The 21,824-nt window shown below is 51.7% G+C and overlaps 1 protein-coding gene across 17 annotated transcripts in view; it reads left to right on the top strand.

Moving 5' to 3' along the window:
• The window catches only part of NCOR2 (nuclear receptor corepressor 2), a 260,465-nt gene that overhangs the window by 114,089 nt on the left and 124,552 nt on the right, over positions 1 to 21,824 (top strand). For all 17 annotated transcript variants that reach the window (XM_052798060.1, XM_052798068.1, XM_052798067.1 and 14 more), the window contains 2 exons: positions 9,703 to 9,882; positions 16,282 to 16,395. In XM_052798060.1, coding sequence (XP_052654020.1) covers positions 9,703 to 9,882; positions 16,282 to 16,395 — 294 coding nt within the window. The remainder of the gene's footprint in view (positions 1 to 9,702; positions 9,883 to 16,281; positions 16,396 to 21,824) is intronic.

Below are 21,824 nucleotides of genomic sequence, written 5' to 3'. Positions count from 1 at the left end.
GGCCACTGCTCAAACTGTCTCAGGTCTTGCTTGCATTTCCTTTTTCCATCAGTCAAGCGCCTTCTCAGTAGGCAGCTCAACCTCTGGGATTCGGAGAAAAGTAATTTGGGTGATGGTTGTGCAGGGAGAACGGAGGGAGGGAGCGCGAGCAGCCTCTAGGTAGATCTTACTTGTGGCCGTGGTTAAATAGAGCTGTCTTCATTCATTCCCTTCCCTCCCCTCTAAACCTGATGACCCTTCAAGTTGACTTCCTGATATTAATACCGTGTGCCGGTCCTGATTAACTCCCTGACAAATCCCCTCTCGACAGGGCCGCCCGGGTGCTGCCCTGAATGGACCCCCCGTTTGGATTTGCATGGCTGAGGAGTCTCTGCTAGTTCTTCTGCCTCCTTCCTCCTCCCTGGCAGTAGGAGGAAATTTAAATGTTTCGGAAGAGCGACATTTCCATTTCAAAAGCTGTTCGCTCAAGTGCGTCTGGAGTGGGATTTCTCTCCCCCCCACTCCTCTCTGAATGGGAGCTTTAGAAGTCTCATTTCCTCTGCTTGATAACACCAGGCTGAGAAGGGCTTTTGTCTTTTCATTTCCCCTCAATTTTTTTATTTTTAAATAAGTGAGGTTTTTTAGAAGCTGCCGTGGTGGATTTTCCCTCCCCCATGTTTGTCCATGGGCTGGAGGACGCACCTGGTGTCACCCAGTGAATGAGCTGGAGCTTCCTGGGGTGCAGGGCAGGACCCGCTCCCCGGCTGGGCTGGGCTGGGCTGGGCTGGGCTGGGCTGGGCAGGGGGGTCCTGCTGCCCTGCCCTCCCCACGCCGGCACCAACCTGGGCGCACCCTTCCAATCGCCAAGCTGAGGCTCCTGCAAGCAGAGGAGGAGGTTCGCTGGGCACATCCGAGCTGCGGAGCAATGCGCTGCTTTTCCCAGCCATCCTGAGCAGGGGCTTGCGTGTCCCAGTGCCCGTGGACAGCGGTGGGTGTTGGGCGGTGCTGAGCCTGGCTCAGGATCTGGCCCTGTGTTTGTAACACAGGACGCTGCAGTATCTTTAATCATGCTGACTTGTTGCCCGCCTGCTTTTTGACTGATGTAGCTGTGCCAGTTGGGGTGAAATTGCTTTTGTTTTTTAATGCAATGCTTAGCGGAGGGCAGATAAAAGCAGATGTGGTTGCCTGCCTCCCGCTTCTGCGGGACTAACGTGTGCGGATGCAGGCACTGTCACACTTGTGTGATGGCATTCGTGCTGGTCGTTTGAGTATTGTACTAGTATAAAAGTAGGGATTTTTTTCTGCAGAGGCCTTTTTTTACAAAAGGCAAACTCCATCATGCTTTTAGAGTGGCATCTAGGGCTTGAGGGCTTTCTACCTTCTTGAGGACTAGCTGGGATTTGGTAAGGACTATTCCAGCATCCTCAAATCAGGGGGAATACACCTGCTGGGATTCACATGGACCTTAATGCTACGTCTCTGTGTGGTTGGTGTGCTGGAAAGACTGGGACCTTGCTGTACTGCATGTGGCAGTTGAAAGAGGATGGGTGGTGGTGCAAAAAATCATAAAAAAAAAGGTGCGAGGCTAAAACTTTCAAAGGCACGGCGTAAGTGTTAGGTTCCGCTGCAGTTTGTTGGGTTTGGTGACAGGGTGCTTCCCAGGCTGCTGGAGGAGGTTTGGGAGCTGTGCACTGACTGCCTGCGCTCCCAGGTAGGGGACCCCTCTTGCCTCCCTGGGGGTCTCCCTAAAGAAACTCCCTGAGCAGCAGGCACAGGGGGAAATGCAAAAATGGGAGAGGGTGATGGTTGCATGAGGCCATGTCACCGTGTCCCACGTTTCTGTGGAAGTCTGTGGCAATTATTCAGAGGTACCTGTGAAAGCTGCCTGAAGTCAGCTGGTTCCAGGGAAGGCAAGTGTGGTTTGAGCCCCAGCAAACCAACTCCTTTGCTGGGAGGAGCAGTGGCTGGCTCTGCAATGAGCTCCCCTGTTACCTTTAAAATCTGGTTCTGCAAAGCCAGGAGGTGCTAACCCCACTGCCCTGGCTGAGCGCCAAATTGGGCAATTAAAAATTTGCCTCCCTGCCTTTGCGCTTAATGTAATCAGAGGCATTTTTCACTAGTTCGCTCCTTTTTAAGAGACATCACATAAGTGCTTGTCTCCCTCGTATTTTGTTCGTGCACCTCCTGAGCGTTTCAGTGGGCTCGGGGCGGCCCCCTCCTTTTGGCCTCTGTAAACCCAAGGGATGTCTTAGTCGCTCGAGTCGCGGTTTTGAATATCCTGATGCAGGATTGTGACATGCTCTTAAACCGATGGGTTAAGCGCCTGGTGCCTTTTTCATGCAAACCTTTGCTTCCCCAGTGCTGTAATTTCGTGGTTGTTTTCCGTCGCCGTAAGCCAGTGCCGTTCCCCGAAGAAGCAGTTTTGCTCTTCAAGCCGAGACACCGATGCTTTCCTCCTGGCTCCAGCCGTAGGGTGAGCCGGGTCCCTGCCACAGCGCGGGAGGTGGCTTGCGAGCAGGACGCGCCTGGCAGGCACTGCCACCGTCCTCCTGTGCCCGGGCTCTGCCAGGGCTGGCGGAGGGGAGGCCGCGAGGGGCTCCTGTGCCTGCTTGTCTTCCAGGTTAGTGGAAGCCCTGCTCATTTAAACAAACGGGTTTGAGTTTGCGAAGGGGATATGGGGATTTAGGGCTGAGGTGGTGTGTTACAGGGATGATGATGTTCTCAGCAGCACATCATTTGGGGCAACGACAGCACAGGTGAAGTGATGCTGTGGGTGGACAAATTCTTGAAAGAACATTAAAGTTGCAAATGGAGGAGTGGAAGAGCTTGCTGCTCTACGGGCTACCCTGACAACCTTAACTTGTCCTCCCCCTTATTTGCCGAAAGCATCGGGACACTGTCTTTGCTTTACGTGACCCTCCATTCAGTGCCCAGGATGGCCTCCATCTTGTGCCGAGCAGGTCGCTGGCTGCTTTACTTCATCCTTATCTTCTGGTGGGTGGTCTCAGGCTTTACCTGCTGTCCAAACCACGACTCCTGCAGTTATTCACAGCTCTTTTAGGGCACTTGTTGCTGTTGGCCTGGAGCGCTCCGCACATGCCAGTAAGGTCCTTCCAGCTCAGCCCTTTCCTTCCCTTTGCAGGAGTATAGGCAGAGTGCGGTACCTGACCTGGAGCTACCCAGGACCCCACTCCACTTGCTTGCTTGGTTCAAAGTCATTTGCCTAGGCAAGCACCAAAATGAGATTTTTATTAATTTTTTTTTTTTTTTTACTTGGACACTTGTTCAGAGTTAACAAAAGACAAATCACTGGCAGAGAGCAGTCTTGCCAGATGTATCAACTGCGCCGATGATGCCCAAAGAAAAGGTTCCCAGAATCTTTCTGAACGTTGCAGAAAGGCATATTTTCCTGTAAACTTGTTCTTGGAAGCGGCAGAGTTGTTTTGGCTGAAATTTACTCTTTAGGGGAAAAAAGAAAGCCTAAAAATGCCTGAAACAAATATTCAGCATGGAAAATTTCAGTCCAGACAGTTAATGTTTTAACAAACTTAGGGTCAACTGAAAATCCAGCAATGCAGAATAGGCAATGTTGGGCAATTCTTAATGAGAGGTGGAGCAATTAGCTCCTCTTTGTAATGAGTAGATGGGTAGGTGAGAATTCATCACTCCTTTGAAGTCAGTAGGGAACGTACGCATTCAATGCAATTATTATCCACTAATGGGGAAACGCAAAAAGGTAATGAAAGGCACAACATCCATTTGTCGGTATAATGCCTTAGGCTTCGGTGGGAGTTTGCCTGAGTAAGGTTTTCCAGATTTGACCCGTTATTCTAGGCTACCTCTGAGTCCATAAGCCGTGTTTGCTGCCGCTTCTGTAATATCCTGCGATCCTGAGGTCCAGAGACAGCATCTGTTAAGGATAAGCACTGTGGAATGGCTTTTTTGAGCACAAGCAAGTTTTGCAAGACCAGATACTAGGCTTTGGTTAGTGCATTTAACTGTAACACTCACTGGCGAGGTTTTACCACCCTCGTAAATCTGCTGGTGGGGGTGGGGAGGGAGGGTCAGCATTTGGTACTGGTTTTGCAATTAAATTGCTTCAAGCTGTTGAAACATTGGGGAAGTTTTTTGACCTACTTTCGTGCAAGCTTAGAAATTGTTGGGATATTTTCTGCCCTGGCTGTGTGGAATTCAGCTGGATTACAGGGGAAAGGAATTTCATAGGCCTTCTCATAAAGTCACAGATTTATTTAAAAAAAAATTAAATTAAAAAATCAGCTTTGTCTTCAGACGGCTCCTTAGTCTCCAGTTTCATGAATTCCCATGAGAGCACGTACTGGGCGGCATCCAGTGAAAGCAATCCCTGTTCTTCTCGTCTCCCCTGCTGCACGTGCCATGGAGCGTGGGGATGGAGGAAGGATGAGGGTGATGCCTTGGGTCCCACACGTGGCATCAGCACTGGTTAGCCTTGCACGGGAATGCCCGTGTGCTCACGGCTGGTGAACAACACCATAGGTGCTCCCTGGAGTCATGCTGCATACACCAACATGCACATCTACGTCCCGCTTCGGCAGCTCTTTGAATGGCTGTGGGGATGCAGCCCAGCCGAGAGCCAGCAGTATTTAAGAATTAAAACCCCGTTTGAAAGGTTGGGCTGCTGAAAGAGCCATTAGTGCAGCAGATGGTCACGAACAAAAGAATTGCAATAACGCGATGTACTTTTCACTGCTCAGGCTCTCTGACTTCGTACTTGCACGTCTCCCTAGGGAAACGAGATGTTAGTTTTCAGCCCCTTTGACTTTTTTGCCCCGTCAGTGCTGTCATCTTGGGGCTGCTGATATGCCAGAATGTGTTGGACACTTTTCCAATTAAAAAAAAAAAAAAAATCCTTTGGTCTGTATTTGGCCCATTTAAGAGTTTTATATGCGTGTTTTTACCTTAAAACCTGATGGACGGAGGTGTGGGGTGTTGGCTCTCCTGCGTGGTTTTCGTCTCAGGGTGTGTGGGAAAGCCCCGGGGCTCTGCGTCTGCTGGGGTGTGCGATGCTGCTCAGCCGCGGGTTCCTGGACGGGGAAAGCAAGCTGCCGTCTCTGCCGTGTAGCACAGCCTCACACGGACAGGGGTTTGGGGCTGGTGTTAGTTGGTAGAGTTCAGCGATGTTCAGTAGCTCTGTGCTGCCATGAGAGGCTCGGGTGATGGAGGCATCCTCGCAGGCAGGCCACCCTGATCACAAGCCCACCCTTTGTTCCTGATTTTTTGGGGGGGGGGAATTAATATGAGCACAATCCGAGCAGCCCCAGCCCATCCTGCATGCTTTGGCAATCTTCTCCAGCCTGCAAGGACGCGAGATTTGCGAGTGGGCAGGAGTTGGAGGTAACACCTCTTAATCCCTCCCGGTGCTCCAGCAGAAAATGATGCTGCCAGCTGATAATTAGAAAGCGAACAGACTGTGGAAGAGGTGACATCGGCATCCCCGAATCTCTGTCCTGGGCTTGGGGGAACATCGTTAATGATCTGGTTTAGAAAGGCAGAGAGACACCAGGACTTACTGAAGATGATATGTAGGGCAAACACCGTGGTGCTGTGCTAGAGATCCCGAGGGTCGTCCCAAGCAAGCAGCTCTGTTCGCTCGGTACACACCAGTGCCGCACAGGCACCGACTGGGGGTGTGGAGGCTTTGAAGCTCCACCAGTGTAGTTTTGAAGCGGCAGCCAGTGCGGTCAGGGGATCAGAAAGGTCAAAACGCATTTTGCAGCAAGAGTTAGGCGCAGGTGGAGCGGAGCTACTGCTCTGCTGTCTCCTGAGGGTGGGAAACAGCCAAGAAAAATTACCCTTCAAGGAGGTTGGGCTGCATCCAGCCGTAGGTGCTGAGCTGACGCACGGCACGGACGCCCTTCTCCATCCCACCAACTCCCGCGAGTGCCCTGGGAGCATTGCGAGGTCGGTCAGTAATACAAAATAAGGAGGCGGCGATGGTCTGGTGCAGATTCCAGCATGTCCTGGGACCAAGGTTGGGGTTCCCACCATCTTTTCTCTTGTGGACCTGGTTGCTAGTGTGTCTGAAAGCAGGGACATCGAATTTACCTGGAGGTTTACTTGCTCTTCATGGCATAGATGGGCAGTTGGCTTATGCTTTTCCTTTCCCCTCTTTCTCCCGTGTTTTTAAAGCCACTGCCTAGCAGCGTGTAGCAGGCTTGCTCCGTTAATGTTATCTATGTTAGGAATAAAAGCGTGTAGAAGAAATCCACCCCCAAAGCCTGGACTTGCTCTTTGATAGACTCCTCTAGTGATAATTGTTTTCTTCAGTGCCAGCATCTCCTCTTGCTGCAGGAAGGTTTATGCAGCCTCTGCCCCCTGCTCGCCCACCCTTGTTATCATATAAATCACGTAATAATAAGGCCAGGGATAAACAGGAACTACAGTAGCTGTTAGCTGTGTATAAAAACAAATCACATGGAAACAGTATAATTACTGAGAAAATATCGACTTGAGTAATGCAGTAATTGTTTTCTTCCCTCCAGCAGATTTATTCCAGCTCTCCCAGCTCATGTTGGTTTCGAAGTCTGACTTCACGTTAATAAGAAGAATTTCACGTTTCACACTGCACTTGTTCAGAGTCTGGGTATGATACTAGCTGAAGCAGAGGAACATATTTTAAGCAGCTTCTTGAGAGTGCTAGGAAACAGAGCACTAGTTGAAATATCTCTATCCATTAGAGTCCACCCTAGGCTCTGGGTGGACTCTGGCCTTTGCAAACCTCTTTTCAACCCATTTTTGTGATTTAGAAGAAGGGCTTCTTCATGCCTTGTGTAAATACAGGAGCTCTGCTTTTTGGACTTCACGATTCCACAGGCAAGATTTTTTTTTTTTCTTCCTTTAGTTTTGGTTTTTTCTTCCTCTTGCTGCTTGTCATTTCCTTTATTTAGAGAGGTGCTTGTAAAATGACAGTGACCAGTTATTTGAGGTCCAGGGACATTGCCTCTTTCTATTGCTATAATCATCTAATATCAGATGATGATGGTTTTTGTGCTGTGACTTGTAGCTGTTTCCCTTACTCAGCTTTGCTGCTATTTTACTTCAGATTCTGCAAGGCAAAAAGATAAAAATGTATCAGAAACCAGGTTTCCAAAGGGTTTTGTGCCAAGTAGGAGTTTAAAGATGCCCTGTCTTGCATATTGGCAGACATGAGATAGTATCTTTTGTTTCACGTGCACAGAGAGGTCTTTCCTGCATTTTTGGCAGGCAGCTTGCTTACCTTTAGAAAAACCTACCCACCTACAAGCCACTGCCACTTCTGCTTCCCATGCCTTAATCTGAACGAGATTTTATGAACACCTGATTTATCTTTTGCTTCTTGTGGTTGTCCTGCTCCTCTTGGCTTGAAAAAAACCCAAACCCACCAAAAAACCAAAAGAAACCAACCCAGTTGTAGAGAGCACAAAGCCTTCCCGCTGCAGCAGGCTGACTGATTTGGGTGTCTAATGCTGGGGAAGTAAAACAAGACAGGATCTGCTTCTTGGGATTCTCCAGAAACCTCTGATGTTCTTCTAGTTTCTCTTCTGAATGGATGCTGGAAACAACCAGCTTAGCTTTCTGGTGCTTTTATGCTCTTAAGGCTGGATGAGCCCCACGCAGGACAGTGAGGAAGGGGTTTTAGGTTGCTCCTTTGCTTTCTGTCCTTTGATGGCAGCAGTGGGAAGGGCATTGATGACTCCAGGCTGCATCCAGCAGTGTATCCCCCCTGTCTGGCTTGATGTCTCCTTCAGTTACAATAGGATCTAGCAGGGGAGAGGAGGGGGAAGGTGCCAGTGAAGGATGCTGGTGTGCCGGGACATGGCCACTTTGTTGGGAAACATATTCTTTTGCTTCCCCTTGTTCCAGCTTTGCTGTGGATGATGCTGCCCATCCCTTACGGAGGGGAATAGGACAGAGCTCATCTCAGCACAGCCCCACCGGGCAGGGACTGCCTTCGAAGCCAGGTCCCCTGTGGCTTTGCCAGGCTGTGGGTGCAGCCTCGCCAGGAGGGAGCTCACCGTGCTTCATCCCCACCACCAGCAGGGAAGAGGCCACCCTGCATGGTTCTGCTTCACGGTAAGCAGATGCTATTGAGATGCCGAACAGTGCCAAGGTGGCATCTGCACGCTCACCACGTCTGGGGTGAGCTGCAACACAGCTGGCGAACAACCCAGGGTCACCATCCATGTGCCTTGCTAGATGGAGGAGCACAGAGGGGTCCCCGCTGTCCCAGTGCCACCAAGCTCCATCACGTCACCCTTGCCCCCACAGGAGGAGCAGCTTGGGGAGAGGGTCCCTGGGTAGCCCTGGCCACTTGCTGGTGGCCATGAGTCAGCGCGGAGGGGAGGATGCTCAGTGCCTGTTGGTGCAGAACAACGTCAGTTTTGTCCGCGGTTGCAGGGCTGCTGTAATGAAGGTAGCAAAGTTGTGTGAACTTCTTCACTTGTTCGCCTCCCCCTTTCTCCCCCGCCCCAGCAGCTGCAGTGTGTTGGCTGCCCAGCCTGGCAGTGGTTTATGGTTACAAATCAAGCCACAGCTCCTCTTCTTATCCCCTCCAGGAAAAGAAATCCATCCACTCACTGAGCAAATTAATAGATAAACTTTTAATTAAGGTGTTGGGTAGCTGCCAGAGAGGAGTGTCCTGGGTCAGGGTAGGCTGCTGGTATGCTGCGATCCCCGTCTGTGTGGCTGGTGGCTATTAAACAGCTGCTTCATCCCAGGTGCGTTCATCAGTGGTGGGCAAACTCATCCAGGCATGCAACTTGTGTTTGCAGGAGACGGGCTCCTTCGTTTGGAGCTGGAGAGGTGAAGGGTGGTGTCGCTCTGGGATGCTCATGCGATACCAGCTCGTTGGGCTCAGCAAAGCTGTTGCGTTGCTGAAGGTGAAGCTGAATGTTTTGATGTGTTTTTCCTCTGCCTCCAGCTCATGGTCATTAGAGCTGCTCCCTGTGACGGCCACGGAGGTTATGCTGATCCATCCGGTCTCTGACTTGAAGGATCTTGTTGAGCTGAGAGCCTTTTTACCTGGAATTTGCAAAAAGCTGGTTTTCATCAGTTCAGTCTATCTTTATCTCGGCTAACCTTGCCTATCCCCTTTCTCTCCATTTCTGGATGGATGCATTTGACATCCAACACTCGGAGCTCCCCCAGAATTTAATAAGACATGGAGGAGGACCTCCATGAAAGAGATGGGGGGAGTCCTTCCTCCTGGGGGCTGCCCTCATAGCCCCGTCTCGTTCAGCATGGTTAATGCCATTCTTCTGTCCAGCATGGCCATGGTTGTGTCGAAGGAGGACATGTCTGTGGCTACCTCATTTTTGCGGAGAAGATGTAGCCTTGAGCTGGCTGCTGAGATGTGAAGGGATGGTGCTGCTGGGAGCTCCTGAATATGAATGGGTTTATTGATCCTGTAGGAATGCAGGTAGCACTGAAGGTGGTGGGAGCCTCCGAGGCTTTGGCAGGAGGAAGAGCTGCTGTTGTCCCTGGGAGACTAACCTGGTGCTCTCTGGAGATACTAGAGGTTGCGGAGCACTGCGGTGATGTGATCTGGCAACTGGTACTGCTTAGTCTAGCAGGTTTTTTGAGGGGTGTGTGTGTCTCAGAGGGCTGGGAACGGGCCAGGGAGCTGTGGCAGCTGGCGTGGGAGGATGAGAGGAGGATTCAAAGTCTCTTGGGAAAGAGCTGACCCGGTTGTTTTATGCTCCCCAGGATCGTGGCCTGCCTGGCAAACTGGAGCCCGTGTCACCCGTGAGCCCTGCTCACCCCGATGCTGAGCTGGACCTGCTGCCGGCCCGGCTGTCGAAGGAGGAGCTCATTCAGAACATGGACCGCGTGGACCGCGAGATCACCATGGTGGAGCAGCAGATCTCCAAGCTGAAGAAGAAGCAGGTAAGAGGCTGTAGTCTGGAGGGGAGCATGCGTCCTCGCTTCTGCATGCTGCCTTACGCCCCGTCCTTGCCCATGCATATCTACAGAGGGAAAGTGTCAGTGCTACTAGGATGTTCTGTGTCTGTGCTCATTGTTGTGGCATGGGGTGGTTGCTGCTGTGCCAGCAGTCTGGGGCTGGTATTTGCAAGACAAGGGAGCTTTGGAAACCCAGCTTGTGGGCTCTTTTGCATGTCAGAGTGCTTCAAAGGGAGAAAAATCTGTCCTCGGTGACTTGCCCATGGTCATGCAAGCAGTCAGTGGCAGAGCTGGAAACGCAGCCTGGGTTGCCTGAGTCGTCCATACAGCGCAGCATTAGCACAAGGTCTTTTCTTTTTCCGTTCCAGCAATTGTCTCTCCCCAGTGCTGTTGCTGCCACTATTGTAGTATTGGGCTGTTTAAAACATTGCTGCGATGTCTTAATGCCCATTCCTGAGCATCCAGTCCCCTTCTCCAGAGCTTTGCAGATCTGCAGCCGTGAGCAGCATCTGGTCCAACTCCAGTCAGGGCTGTGCCTGAGCCAGGGATTTGAATGTGATCTTCTCAGATAGTGCTTTACCCCTGCACAAGAGCACTCCCCAGCAGAAGGATTGCCTGCTCGATGTTGCCATGTATACAATTACCATAAACCCATTAAGAGATTAATATGACAAAACCTTGGGGGACGTCTGTGAAAAAACCCACAGACTTAAAGGCTTTCACTCCCTAAAGCAAATCACTTCCCTCTGCGCCTCTTACTGGTTGCTTTATTTCCTTTGCTTGGGGCCAGTTTCTAAACTCCCTGACGGCCTCTCCCAAGGGGTGTGCAGCAGGAATTCAGGAATGGAGCAAAACCTCTACTTGGGCTGTCGCATGGGGCAAGTGCTCCTCAAGGATGAGTATGCCCTTGACCTTTCTCCCCATCAGATCTATGTTTTCCCATACCAGATACTATCCCTTTCTTTCCTGCAAGACAAAGCAGGATGTTTTGGTTTTGTTTTCAAACAATATGGTGTAGTTAATGACAAGGACCTTTTTTTTTGTGTTGCTTTTTATCTGCTGAGGTATCAGAGTGCTTAGGAAGAAGGAGCCAAGAGTGGGCAGAAGCAGTTGTGCTGGGGGTGTGAGGGAGCAGCCCTGTGTGTTGGCTTGCAGGGGCCAAAGGAACACCTGGAGCGATGGAAACAACAGAGGTTCCTCTTGTTGGGTTTGGTGGGAGCTGGGTGAAGCCAGCCCTTCCCCTCTCCATCCTAGGAAGCTCAGACAAAATGTTGGTGTCCTCTCTCACCTGGCAGTCTGGCTGCTGGTCCATGCTTTTAACTCATATTTGAGGAAGGAGGTGCAAACCATGATCATTTCCAACTCTGGAGAAGGGCTTCCAGAGTGGGATGCGTGCCCAGCGCAGCAGTGAAGGTCCCTCTCATGGCAGCCGGGGGGACTGACAATTCTGCTGATCCACTGCCTGACTTTTTTCAGAGATGCTGAGGAGCTGCTATTCAAGCTGACGGGAGCAGCATATGCTCCTTGCCATTAAAATCAAGCTGTCCTTCCATAAGGAAATGGGTTTTTTTATTGTTGGCTGCTTGGTTGCTTTATTTCTTCCCTCTGAACGAATTTTATGATTCTTCCTCCCCACAAAAATGCTCTGCTGAGTGGGGAAGAAGGTGAAAGCGTCTGTTGGCAGTAAAAGCATCCCCCACCTCTTCTTTTGTTTTGTTTTGGCACATGGTGGCAAAGTCATTTGGTAGCAAATCCCGCTCCCCCAACACGGCCTCCTTTCCCCTCCAGCAGGATCCTTCCCCAGCCTGGTCCTCTGGCAGAGCTGGCACATCTGTGAGGAAGCATTTTCACAGGGGGTGGGTCCTGCCTGAGATGCTCCGGGAACGTATTGTCCATCTGTACATCTGAGCTGTCAGCACAGGAGAAAGACGAGCGAGGGAAAGCAATCAGCCTGAAACAGATACCGCTCCTGCAGGAACAGGCAGCGGAGCAGGGGAGAAATTGTATGCAGCTGGAATATCCTAATGCTTTTCCCCTCTGTCTTTGGGAGGCCTTCTCAGGGTAATTAAATACATTTGTATGGAAAGGCTGTGCAAAAAAAAATCCCAACCAACCCCAATCCACCATCTCTCCCTTTTTGGTTGTTCCAGAAATGGCAAGGAAGGCTCTGCCTGGACTTTGCAAGAAGCAAACGTCTTCAGCAAGCTAAGAAACCTTCCCCAAACCCTGCGCACCCCTGGCAGAAGGCCACCTCCATCAGCCATCCCCCGCTCATTCATGTACCATATGCGCTTAAATCTCTTGCTGAGTCCTCTCTCCCCCTCTTCCTGACAGGGAAGGATAATCCTTATGCATTTATTCCTGGCAGCGGTACCGGGGATCTGAAGGAGAAATAAACTACTGGGCTGTTCTCCGCAGTGGTGCCTGAGCCTCCCTGGGCGCCGAGCTTGGCGACGGGCTCTGCGGGAGTACAACACTCCCACCTGGTGATGGAGGTGGAGCCGGCCGGGTGGAAGAGCTCCAGGGTTTCCCCTTCCATCTATCTCCTGGCTAAGTTTCCTCTGTTCTTCTCCTGGCTCTTTGAAAGTGGTTCTCAGAGATGCCCTGTGGCTGGAAGACCTCTCCTCTGCCCTGGGCAGGTGAAGCATCCCAGTACCCAGGTGATGGCTGCCTAATGCAAGGCAGCGTGGCAGCTGGGTGCATGTGTAAGGACCTTGGCTTTGTCAGGCAGGTCCCTTCAGCATGGGAGCTGGTACGTGTGGGGATGGGGTCTTCCCAAAATGTCACCCACCTTCCTGCCAGCGCTGCAGGCTCCAGTGGCCCCTCTGCAGCGTGTGGGCCAGCCAAAGGGACTCTGACCTGGAGAGGGCACCACCTCCGCTTGGAAATGGATTGGCCTGTGGATGCTGTAGGAGCCAGGGCTATGGCTAACGATAGCATCTTGCGTACCTTCAACATCGCTGCACTGTCTTTCATCTAGGGAGAGGAGGGGGCTTTTGGGCAGCTGCTGCTGGGAGTGGGGAGGGAGAGAGTGTGGAGCCGTCAAGACTCATCTCTCATCCCGCTTCTCTTGCTGTAAAGGTCACAGTCCCAGCCTAGCTTTTGTGGCAGACCTTTAAGAAATCCATTTTGTCCGTGTCTGGGAACCCTGACCTATTTTGCTTTGCCATTTCCCACAGCTCCCAGGGGTAGCTGTCATGGGCTGAACCTGCTGCAGTCAGGTGTGCTGCCTGCAGACCCTGCCCGCATCCTTACCTCTAGCATCTGGCCCTTTAATAACCGTACAGTGTTACGCCACAGAGAGTAGAGTTTAATTCTCTACTGTATTTCAGCTATAATTAGATTTGTATTTTTTCTTTTAACGAGCTGCTTTTAATGAGCCTCCACTTACTGGCAAACTTTCATTTCCTGATACGCCATCAAATCCTCTTGTCTGAAATCACTTACAACACACCCGACCGCTTTGCAGAATTTTTGTGGGTTTCCAGAACAATGTAGCCAAGTTACTGACATTTTTTTTTTTAACCCAAATATTTTCCCCAAGAGAAGTAGAAGATTTGACTGATCCCTTTTGGTGGCTCGCTCTTTGGAGCTTTTGGAGTTTATCACGTGGGAGTGAGGATGTGTGATGGGGTACCTTAGGACACCAAGCAAGAGCGGGCAGGTGCCTGGAAGCGCTGCTTCTGTGCTGGGGCTGATGCTGAGAACTGTGCTTTGCAGCCTGTGGTTTCAGCCATGGCTTCCTGAAGAGCTCTTGTCGCCTTTGCATGGCGCTGTCATTTGGGCCACCTGAGAAACAGCCATGCTTGAGAAGAGAAGGGAGCTTTGGGGCTGTTTTCATGTGTGGTTGGAGCCTTCAGCATGCCACAGTGGTGTGGCTCTTTGTAGGCAGGAAGGGATGGATTCCTGCAGTGCTGGGGAAAGTGTGTCCCCTTCCAGGGTGCAGGTGGTCTGAGCTGGCTGATCCCTGGCTGTCCTCACATGTGGCTGGAGTAACCCCTAGGCTAAAACCCCAAGGTGGGCATGCCGATGCCTATGTGCGGAGCCTGGGCTGTCCTGTCTCTGCCAGAGCCTGCTCCCCAGCCAGGACGATGCTCAGCTGTCTGGCTGGGAAGAGCGGCTATTTTTTGGCTATATCTCAGTGTTCCCTATGCTGCTGCTTTCCCCTGTATGGGAAAAGATGTCCATTTGTGGGGAGGTGGAGCCCACAGCATGGGGTTGCTTCATCCATTGAAACACATTTAATTTAAGGGGTGTGAGTTTTCTCAGCCAAGCCAGTAGACCTATCTGGGTGCTTAAGTGTTTTCTTGGACTGCATCCTACAGCCCTAGTGTTGTTAAAGGTGTTGTCAACAGGAGCAGAGATGATCTGAAGGAGGAATAGGTGTCTGCCGCCTTCTCGGACCACTAGATACTGCTGTCTCTGGGAGGACGGTCGTGTGCTCGCCTCTGGTGCAAGCCGATTGCTGTCAATCCCAGGTGCATTTTCTTCCTAGGACGAGATTTGCTCAATTTTCCCCTTGTTTCAACAAGGGATGCTTCAGCTGCAGGAAAAAAATACAAAGATTTGGAAATTCAGAGCTGAGCAGTGAAAAAATCATAGGCGTTTTTCAACAACCGCTCCCTCTCCCGTGCCTGTGCTGCCCCGCAGCTGCCGTGCGTGGCGTGCGCTCTCCCTCCTCGCAGGGAGCCGGTGGCCCCAGGAGGAGCCCGGAGGAATCTGTTATTTCCTCTTTTGGCTGAGCAGTTCCTCAAACTTACTGGAAGGGCTCAGATGTATCCTCCTGACTCGCACCTGTTGGGAGAGCCGGAGGCGCAGGTCATATGTCAGATATATCCGCTGATCGCGGTGATATTCGAAAGTGCTTTCTTAGATCCGCTGCTTTATAATTAAAGTTTGCTGTGACGTGAGTGGCTCACAGATGGGTAGGAATGCATCAAAAGATTAGTGATCTCTAAAGGTGTCTATGTGGATGTGCTCCCTTCTGCTTTCCATCTCCCAAGGGGGTAGTCAGCATTCAACTCAGCTTTGGGGCTGGGTGCATTTTACTGCATGTGTGGTGGGGACGTGGTGGACACGTTGAGGGAGCAGCTCTTGAGCTCCTGCATGTGAGTGGGAGTGAAGCTTGGGATGAGACGCACACCTCGGATTGTGCGTGTCCCAGCACAGGCAGACACACGGAGCTGGAGGGGACGGTGCATTGTAGTTTTGCACACAGCTGCTGCACCTCAGAGCCTAGATACCATGAAATGTGGAGCTGTGGCAATGCAGTAAAGACTGTAAGAAGGCAGAAGAGCCAACAAAGTGAGCATTTTGGCACTGCTGTCTCTGAGGGCAGGACGCCCAGATGATGGCCATCCACCCCTACTGGGCTTTCTCTAGTTGGAGCCTGGACTTAATTGGTGGTTTCTGCTCAGGACAGCTTGTCCTGCATGAATGGAGGAGAGAAATGGGTCTTAAAGCCACCTTCCCAGGAGAGTGTAATGGCTGACTGCTGGAAGGCAGCTAATGCTGTGTCAGTGCCCTGAGCAGCTCTTCATGTGCCTGCCAGGACAGCCGGAGCCACGTGGCGTGTTCACGCTGCAGGCATTTGCAGCCTGGGTACTTGGGCTCTCTGTGAAAGTTCACCAAAGGGTACCTTGGTGGCCCGTGTCAGAGCACTGTGCTGTCTTCTGCAGGGAGTCCTGTAGCTCTTACTTGCCCTCTTGAGCACTTTGCATCTCTCACCTTGGCTGGGAGGCCTGCCACGTGTCCCATCAGGCTGACTCTGACCAGAGACATCAGCTTTCACAGTGGTGTTGCCTTCTCTGCCGTACTCACTGGCTCATCTGGCTGCACGATGCAGGGGCAGCGGGTGCACAAGTCATTTAATCGAGAACAGTCATCCTGAGGCGTCTCCTCCAACCACAGCCTCGCAAGATAACGCCGAAGGTGGAGAGCAGTCTTGCTGCTCACCCCGCGCTCCTCCACCGCTCCCTGCAGCACGGCGGCAGCTCCGGAGGCAGGTAGCGGCAGGGAGCTGGGCTGGAGCTGTGGTTCCCTTTAAGGGTTTCCAGTAAAATCCTTATTTCTAGCTTCAAGCCCTCTCCAGGAGGCTCGTTCAAGGCAGGTCCTCATCCTCCATGCCTAAAAAGCACCAACCCACCCGCACGGGGCCGGGTGCCTGGGGCAGGACAGTGCTGCGCTTGCGTGGCAGGGGATGTTACGCAGCTCTCCTCCCTCGCCCCGTCCCTCCGCAGCCTGAGCCTGCCCGTGTCTCGCAGGAAGCCTTCTGCCATGGCGGTTTCTGCCTCGGTTGCGGCACCGTAGAGAGTCTCGTGTGGATGGGGACGGCTGCGTTTCTCGCTGTGACTCACCCTCCTCCTCCCCCCTCTCCTTCCACAGCAACAGTTGGAGGAAGAAGCAGCCAAACCACCAGAGCCTGAAAAACCCATCTCCCCCCCTCCTATCGAGTCCAAACATCGCAGCTTGGTGCAGATCATCTACGACGAGAACAGGGTGAGTCTGGAAACGATGGAAGTACAAACGTGCGATCGTGCTGTGTCACCGTGGCCAGGGACGGGAGGTTGGTAAGGGGTAGGTGAGGGATTCCCCTGGGCGAGACCCCTGGGGTGGAGGCCGTTGGGGACGGTGATGACAGAGGGCTGAGCTGCGAGGAGCTCGCTCTGCTGTGTGGATTGAGCACAAATGTCTTCTGAAGAACTGCCTGGGGGGTTTCCTGCGATCAGCCTTAGATTTGAAGCGTTCAGGAGATGCTTTAGAGCCCTGTCTGTTAAATAGCTTGTTTCATCTTCTCCCCCGGGGAGTGAACCTGGTTGCAAACTGCCTCAAAGGATAGGCTTTGGCGTGGTGGGGTGGGCTGCATGGATGGAGGGGGACATTCATGATGCTCCAAAACTGGCAGGCCAGCTACGAGCTGTCCTGCCTTCCCCTGAGCCCCCCAGGCTGGAGGAGAAAGGAAGTAGATGCAGCCATGGCTGGATTTGTGGATATTTGACGCTGTAAATAGCATTAGCAAAGGTCAGGCTGGCATCCCTGGCTCTGGATCTCTGCCTTGACCGGTCATTTGTTGCACTCAGCCATTGCCTGTAATAGCAGCCTGAGGAGACACGAATTTTGCTGTGTGCTTCGGAGCGATGCTAGGAAATTGGGCCCTTTGGTAGATAATCAAGCATATTCATTTTCATTTAGGTGTTGGATAAAAAGGATGATTTTGCATAAAGGGAAAACTACCAGTCGCTAATTATTTTGAATTGCGAGGCCTGCGATTTCACTGGGAGCTGCAGAAATCCAGGTGCCCGACTCCTAAAAAGAAAAAAAAAAAAATCACATACCCTGCGCTCGCAGGCAGTGCAATTTTCCTGGTTTTCCTTTTTTCCATCTGCTTCTCTCCCTGAGCAATAGGAAACCCAACGCTGGCACGTTCTGTTGTGCGAGTGGGTGAAGACTGAGGTCGATGTGTTTGATGCATTAGCAAGTGCCAGCTGGTGATAGTTTTACAGACACTGGGCTTTAGGGGCAGGTGCTGAGTGTTCCTCAAAGCTGTTCTCCCCGTGGCATCACCAAGTGCCCTCTCCAGGGGTCTTGGGCTAGATGGCTGTGCCTCCTGTACAAGTGGTTAGGTTAAAAAAAAAAAAGGGTTCTCAAACATTTTTATTCCTATTCCCTTGAGCCCCATCCTCCTTGGATGCTCTCATGTACCTGGACCACATTACAAGGGGAAGAAATGGGTGATGGTGCTGAGGCAGGAAGGAAAGGTGATCTTCAGCCATTGCGTCCCACACGGCCTGCACTGTAGCAGCCCCTGTTAGCTGGACCTGGCTCGGGACTGAGTGTCCTGCCAGACCCTTGTCCTGCTTTGTCACCTTTTGTCTCTGCCCATGCCAGCAGCAGGGTCACCCTTTTCCCCCCATCTCCCTGAGTCTCCCATCACCTCCTCCACAGCAGACACGATACGCTCTCAAAGCCTCTGCTGTGGCTCAGGGCAGTCCCTCGGGGTTGCTGTCTGATTCCATGGGTGGTGACAAAGAGTGCAGAGGTCAAGCATGAAGTTCTACATTTCTTCTTGAAAGTGCGCAGCCGTAACACCTGGGACACTGTCACATACAGTGCTCAAAGTTGGTGGCACCCATTTGTCAGCGTGCCCAACTTTATTCTGACTTATGCTGATCCTCGAAGCCAGGCCGCTACCAGGAGTGTTTTGCTATTAACCTTGGCGATAGGGTACTCTCGTTCCGGGTGGGTGCTTAGCAAGTGAAGGTCATGTCTGACACCAAATGTCTGCATAATTTCAAATCTGGCTCCGTGTTCGTGTCTGCGTGATCCCTGGGATGGGTAAATGATGATTCTTCCCCTGTTCTTGTAAAGTCCCCTTGTGAGTAGCATGTAAGCAAGCCTGTCTGTGGGTGGGAGACTCAAACCAAACAACCCTTCCCTTCTGCTTGAGAGAAACCATAGCAGGCTGGAGGGAAGTTCCTCCTTTGAAGAAGGACATGATCTATTCACAGGCAATGGAGAGTCAAGAGAGCCTTGCTGGCCCATTGTAATGGCTGAGGCCAGGCGATGGAAGGACCCTTTTAAGTACCATAGCAGGGAGATGCTGAGCTGCGGGCTGCAAGGGGAAGGGTGTGCTGAGCCTTGCCAACAGCATTGCCCTTGGCCATGGCTCCAGTAACAAAGGTGGGATTCAGGATGCAATTGTTCTTCTAAAGGGCATCCCTGGGCTCAGCTTTCAGCCTCTCACCTCTGTTGGACACGTTTGGGATGCCTTTTGGTGATGACCGCTCTTCCCTGTGGGGCCAGGTGGAGGAAAGCTGGACGAGGAAAGGACGTGGGAGCAGTGTCAGTTAGGATCGTGGGTGGAAAAGAGTGGCTGGTGATCGGACATCGGGTTGCTTTGGGTGGGTTTTGTGGCAGCAGACCCTCCGCGTGTACCCAGCTGTCTGTTGGACGTGAGGAGAGCTCCTGGCATGCTTGTGCTGACCTGTGGCTTTGCTGCAGCATAACGTTTCATTGCAAGGTGAGTTGGTAGGAGCAAAGGGCCACAAGTCAGATAGAGACATATTGATTTAGAGTGGGGAAGGTCACTGAGCCAAATTTTAAGCCTTTCTGGCTCTTCTGTGCTGCAGAAAAGCAGTGAAGTTGGATGCCTCGAGGTCTGCTTGCAGGAAAAGCGGCTCTAACAGCTGAGCCAGGGCTCCAGCCTGTGCACAAAAGGAGGAAAAGCCTTGTGTACTCGCATCGCTCAGCTTGCAACTTGCTTAAGGGAGGCAGTGCGTGGTAAGAAATGCAAATAAAAAGAGTATGTTCAGGCCTTGGGAAGAGGTGAGAGAGCAAAGCACCCCAGAAGAGCTGGCAAACTCTGAAATGATCTTTAAGGAGCAATACTGTGGAAGGGGCAGAAAGCCAGCCTTTGTGCCGATCCCAGAGCAGGTGGGAGGCAGCGCGCTTCGTGGAGGGGCTGTCGCCTGGCTCCGGTTTAATTTTTCATGAACCGTGGGTCTGTGCTTCACTGAGCACACGGGTGCCACCATGCCTGTTCCCACCGCTCCTGCCAGGCTGTGCCGGAGTTGCACACTGCGTGCAGTTATACCCCGAACAAAGGAGACACCAAAAATGGTCCATGGGAGAGAAGAGGTTACATGAGGACAGAGCAGCTAGAAATGCCAGAAAATCAAGTTAGCCAGCCATTCTGTGACCTACTTTCTTTTTGGCGATAGCTGTGGCTTTGCAGGGGTGAATGGTTTCTAATTTTAGCTTAAGGTTCATCAGGGAAGTCTATATATTTTTCTCACTGCCGAGCTGGGTATGGATGAGGGGTTGGGATGCAGGTCAGTGCTGGCCTGTATCTGATTTTCTCAAAATTCAGGTTTGCTGATGCTAAACACCCATCATGCTGCTTTTCCCTCTTGTGACCTACTTAACAGTACGATTTGAAAAGTTCCTCGGCATCGGAGAGGATAATTGTGGAAAATGTGACCTGTAATCCCCTCTTGCTACACTCTGCTGGACAAGTAATTGATTTCCAGAAAAAAAAGTTGACTGTACAGGTTCTGTTGGGGAAGAGTGGAGAGAAGCTGCTCTTGACTGCGGTGAAATCCTGTACTGTGAGGCTGTGGTTGCATTTGGGAAGGTTTTAGGAGACTTGGATTATAGAGAGCCAGTTGATATTCAACATCCAGGTGCCTCCTGCCCTGGGTATGTGCTGACTGGAGCCACTTTATCTTGTCTCCAAAGATGAGCTGTGAAGTTGCACACAAAAAAGTACCTTTTGGGAAATGTTTGCAGTGTAACACAGAAAAACACACATGTGTGTATCCAAGCCAAAATTTCAACTGTGAGTGCAAACTGTACCACTTCTGAAAGGGTGTATGAGAATGGAAGTTAACATTTTTGGTACTATCTGTAGACTAAACTGAGAATAAACAGTGGGTAGCATTTTCAGAAGCATCTGAGTCCTATTTTCAAAAGTGCTTTTAGTCCTTGAGGAGACAGAAGGATGTTTGCAAACAGCGATGGGTGCTAAAATCGCCGAGATCATTGAGAAGGTGCAGTGGGGAGCTCAGAGGACCATTGCGGCTGCAGGATGCATGGGTGCAGGATGGGATGCATTTGCCAGTCCCTGTCACCCCTGTCTCTGGGAGCTGGGTGCTGGCAGAGTGGTGCAGAGCTACCTGGGGAAATTGGGTTGTGACAGGCATCTCGGTTGCTGCTAGAGACTGACAGCAATCTAGGCATTGGGGATCTCCTAAATTAAACTGTGTGAGTGACCTTTAGCGTCTCCGCTGTGGGGGGAAGCTGATCCCTGCTGGGTCTGGCACCTCTAAGGTGGTAGCTTTGTGGCACAGCCTCTTTGCAGGCTTTAATTTGCCCCTCTTGGATGCATTACTGTATTGAGAGAACTTAGCTTTCTTCCACCTCAAGTCCCCATAACCAGGGCAGATCATCTGTGTATATTTTTAGCCATGGCTTTATTCTGCTGGGCCCTTCGCGGGATTCCTTGCATCTGTCTTCCCTTGAAATTGATTGAGCATACCTGAGCTTGAAGATGTTTTTGTGCTTTAAATGGAAATTTCCAGGTCCCTTGCTAAGCATGGGGAGGAGGGCAGCGTTGCTGTTGCTCTTAAATTGCTCTCCGTGCCTTTCCTGGGATGCTTGGCTGGCTGAGCTCTCCTTGTCAGCATGTCCTGGAGGAAGCTGCGCTGCAGCAGCCCTGGCCATGCCAGCAGCCCACCTTGACTTGGCTGAGTGAATTCTCCTCCGAAGTCCCCATCAGCTACCGTGCACGTGTGCCTGCAGACGTGCTCATGACTTCTCTCCAACCAGTGTGACGACATGGAGCCTGCATGTACCCATCTCCAGCTCTCTGCAAGCCATATCGGGGTGGTTGAAGGCTCTCTGCAGACCTGCCGTGCGTCAGAGCCAGGCAGGTTTCCTACTCGGAGACCAGCAGATAAAAAGCAGCCTCCATCCTTGTGTCAGACCTGTCCCTGCAAATGAGCGCACATCCGCTTTCCTCTAAAACATTGAGCTCGTTTATTGGAGAGGGAGAGGTCGCGTCAGGACACGGCATGACTTCACCTTCCACCGCTGTGCCAGGGAGGGGATGCCGTGTGCTGCGACCCACCGCGGCGTGGCAGAGGCTGGGATGAGTCCCCCCGTGTCACCCCTGCGTGCTCTGGGTGCTGATGGCTTGTGGCCGCGTGAGCCCATCCCTGCTTTGCTGTCAGCCCTCCAAAAAACTGGGTTTGATGCAGTGCAGGCAGTGGAAGCAGGCAGCAGCGTCTGTCTCGCTCTTGGGATTGAGTTGGTGGAAATCAATAAGATTAAATTTTAATTCGTTTTCTGTCTCGGTGCTTGTTCCTTCCAAAGGGCGCAGCTATCTATCTATAAATTCAGCATTATGCTGTAAAATTGGAATTCAAAGG

The sequence above is a fragment of the Harpia harpyja genome, chromosome 9, assembly GCF_026419915.1.
Source record: "Harpia harpyja isolate bHarHar1 chromosome 9, bHarHar1 primary haplotype, whole genome shotgun sequence".
Lineage (NCBI taxonomy): Eukaryota > Metazoa > Chordata > Aves > Accipitriformes > Accipitridae > Harpia > Harpia harpyja.
This window is presented reverse-complemented; position numbering and strand designations above follow the sequence as displayed.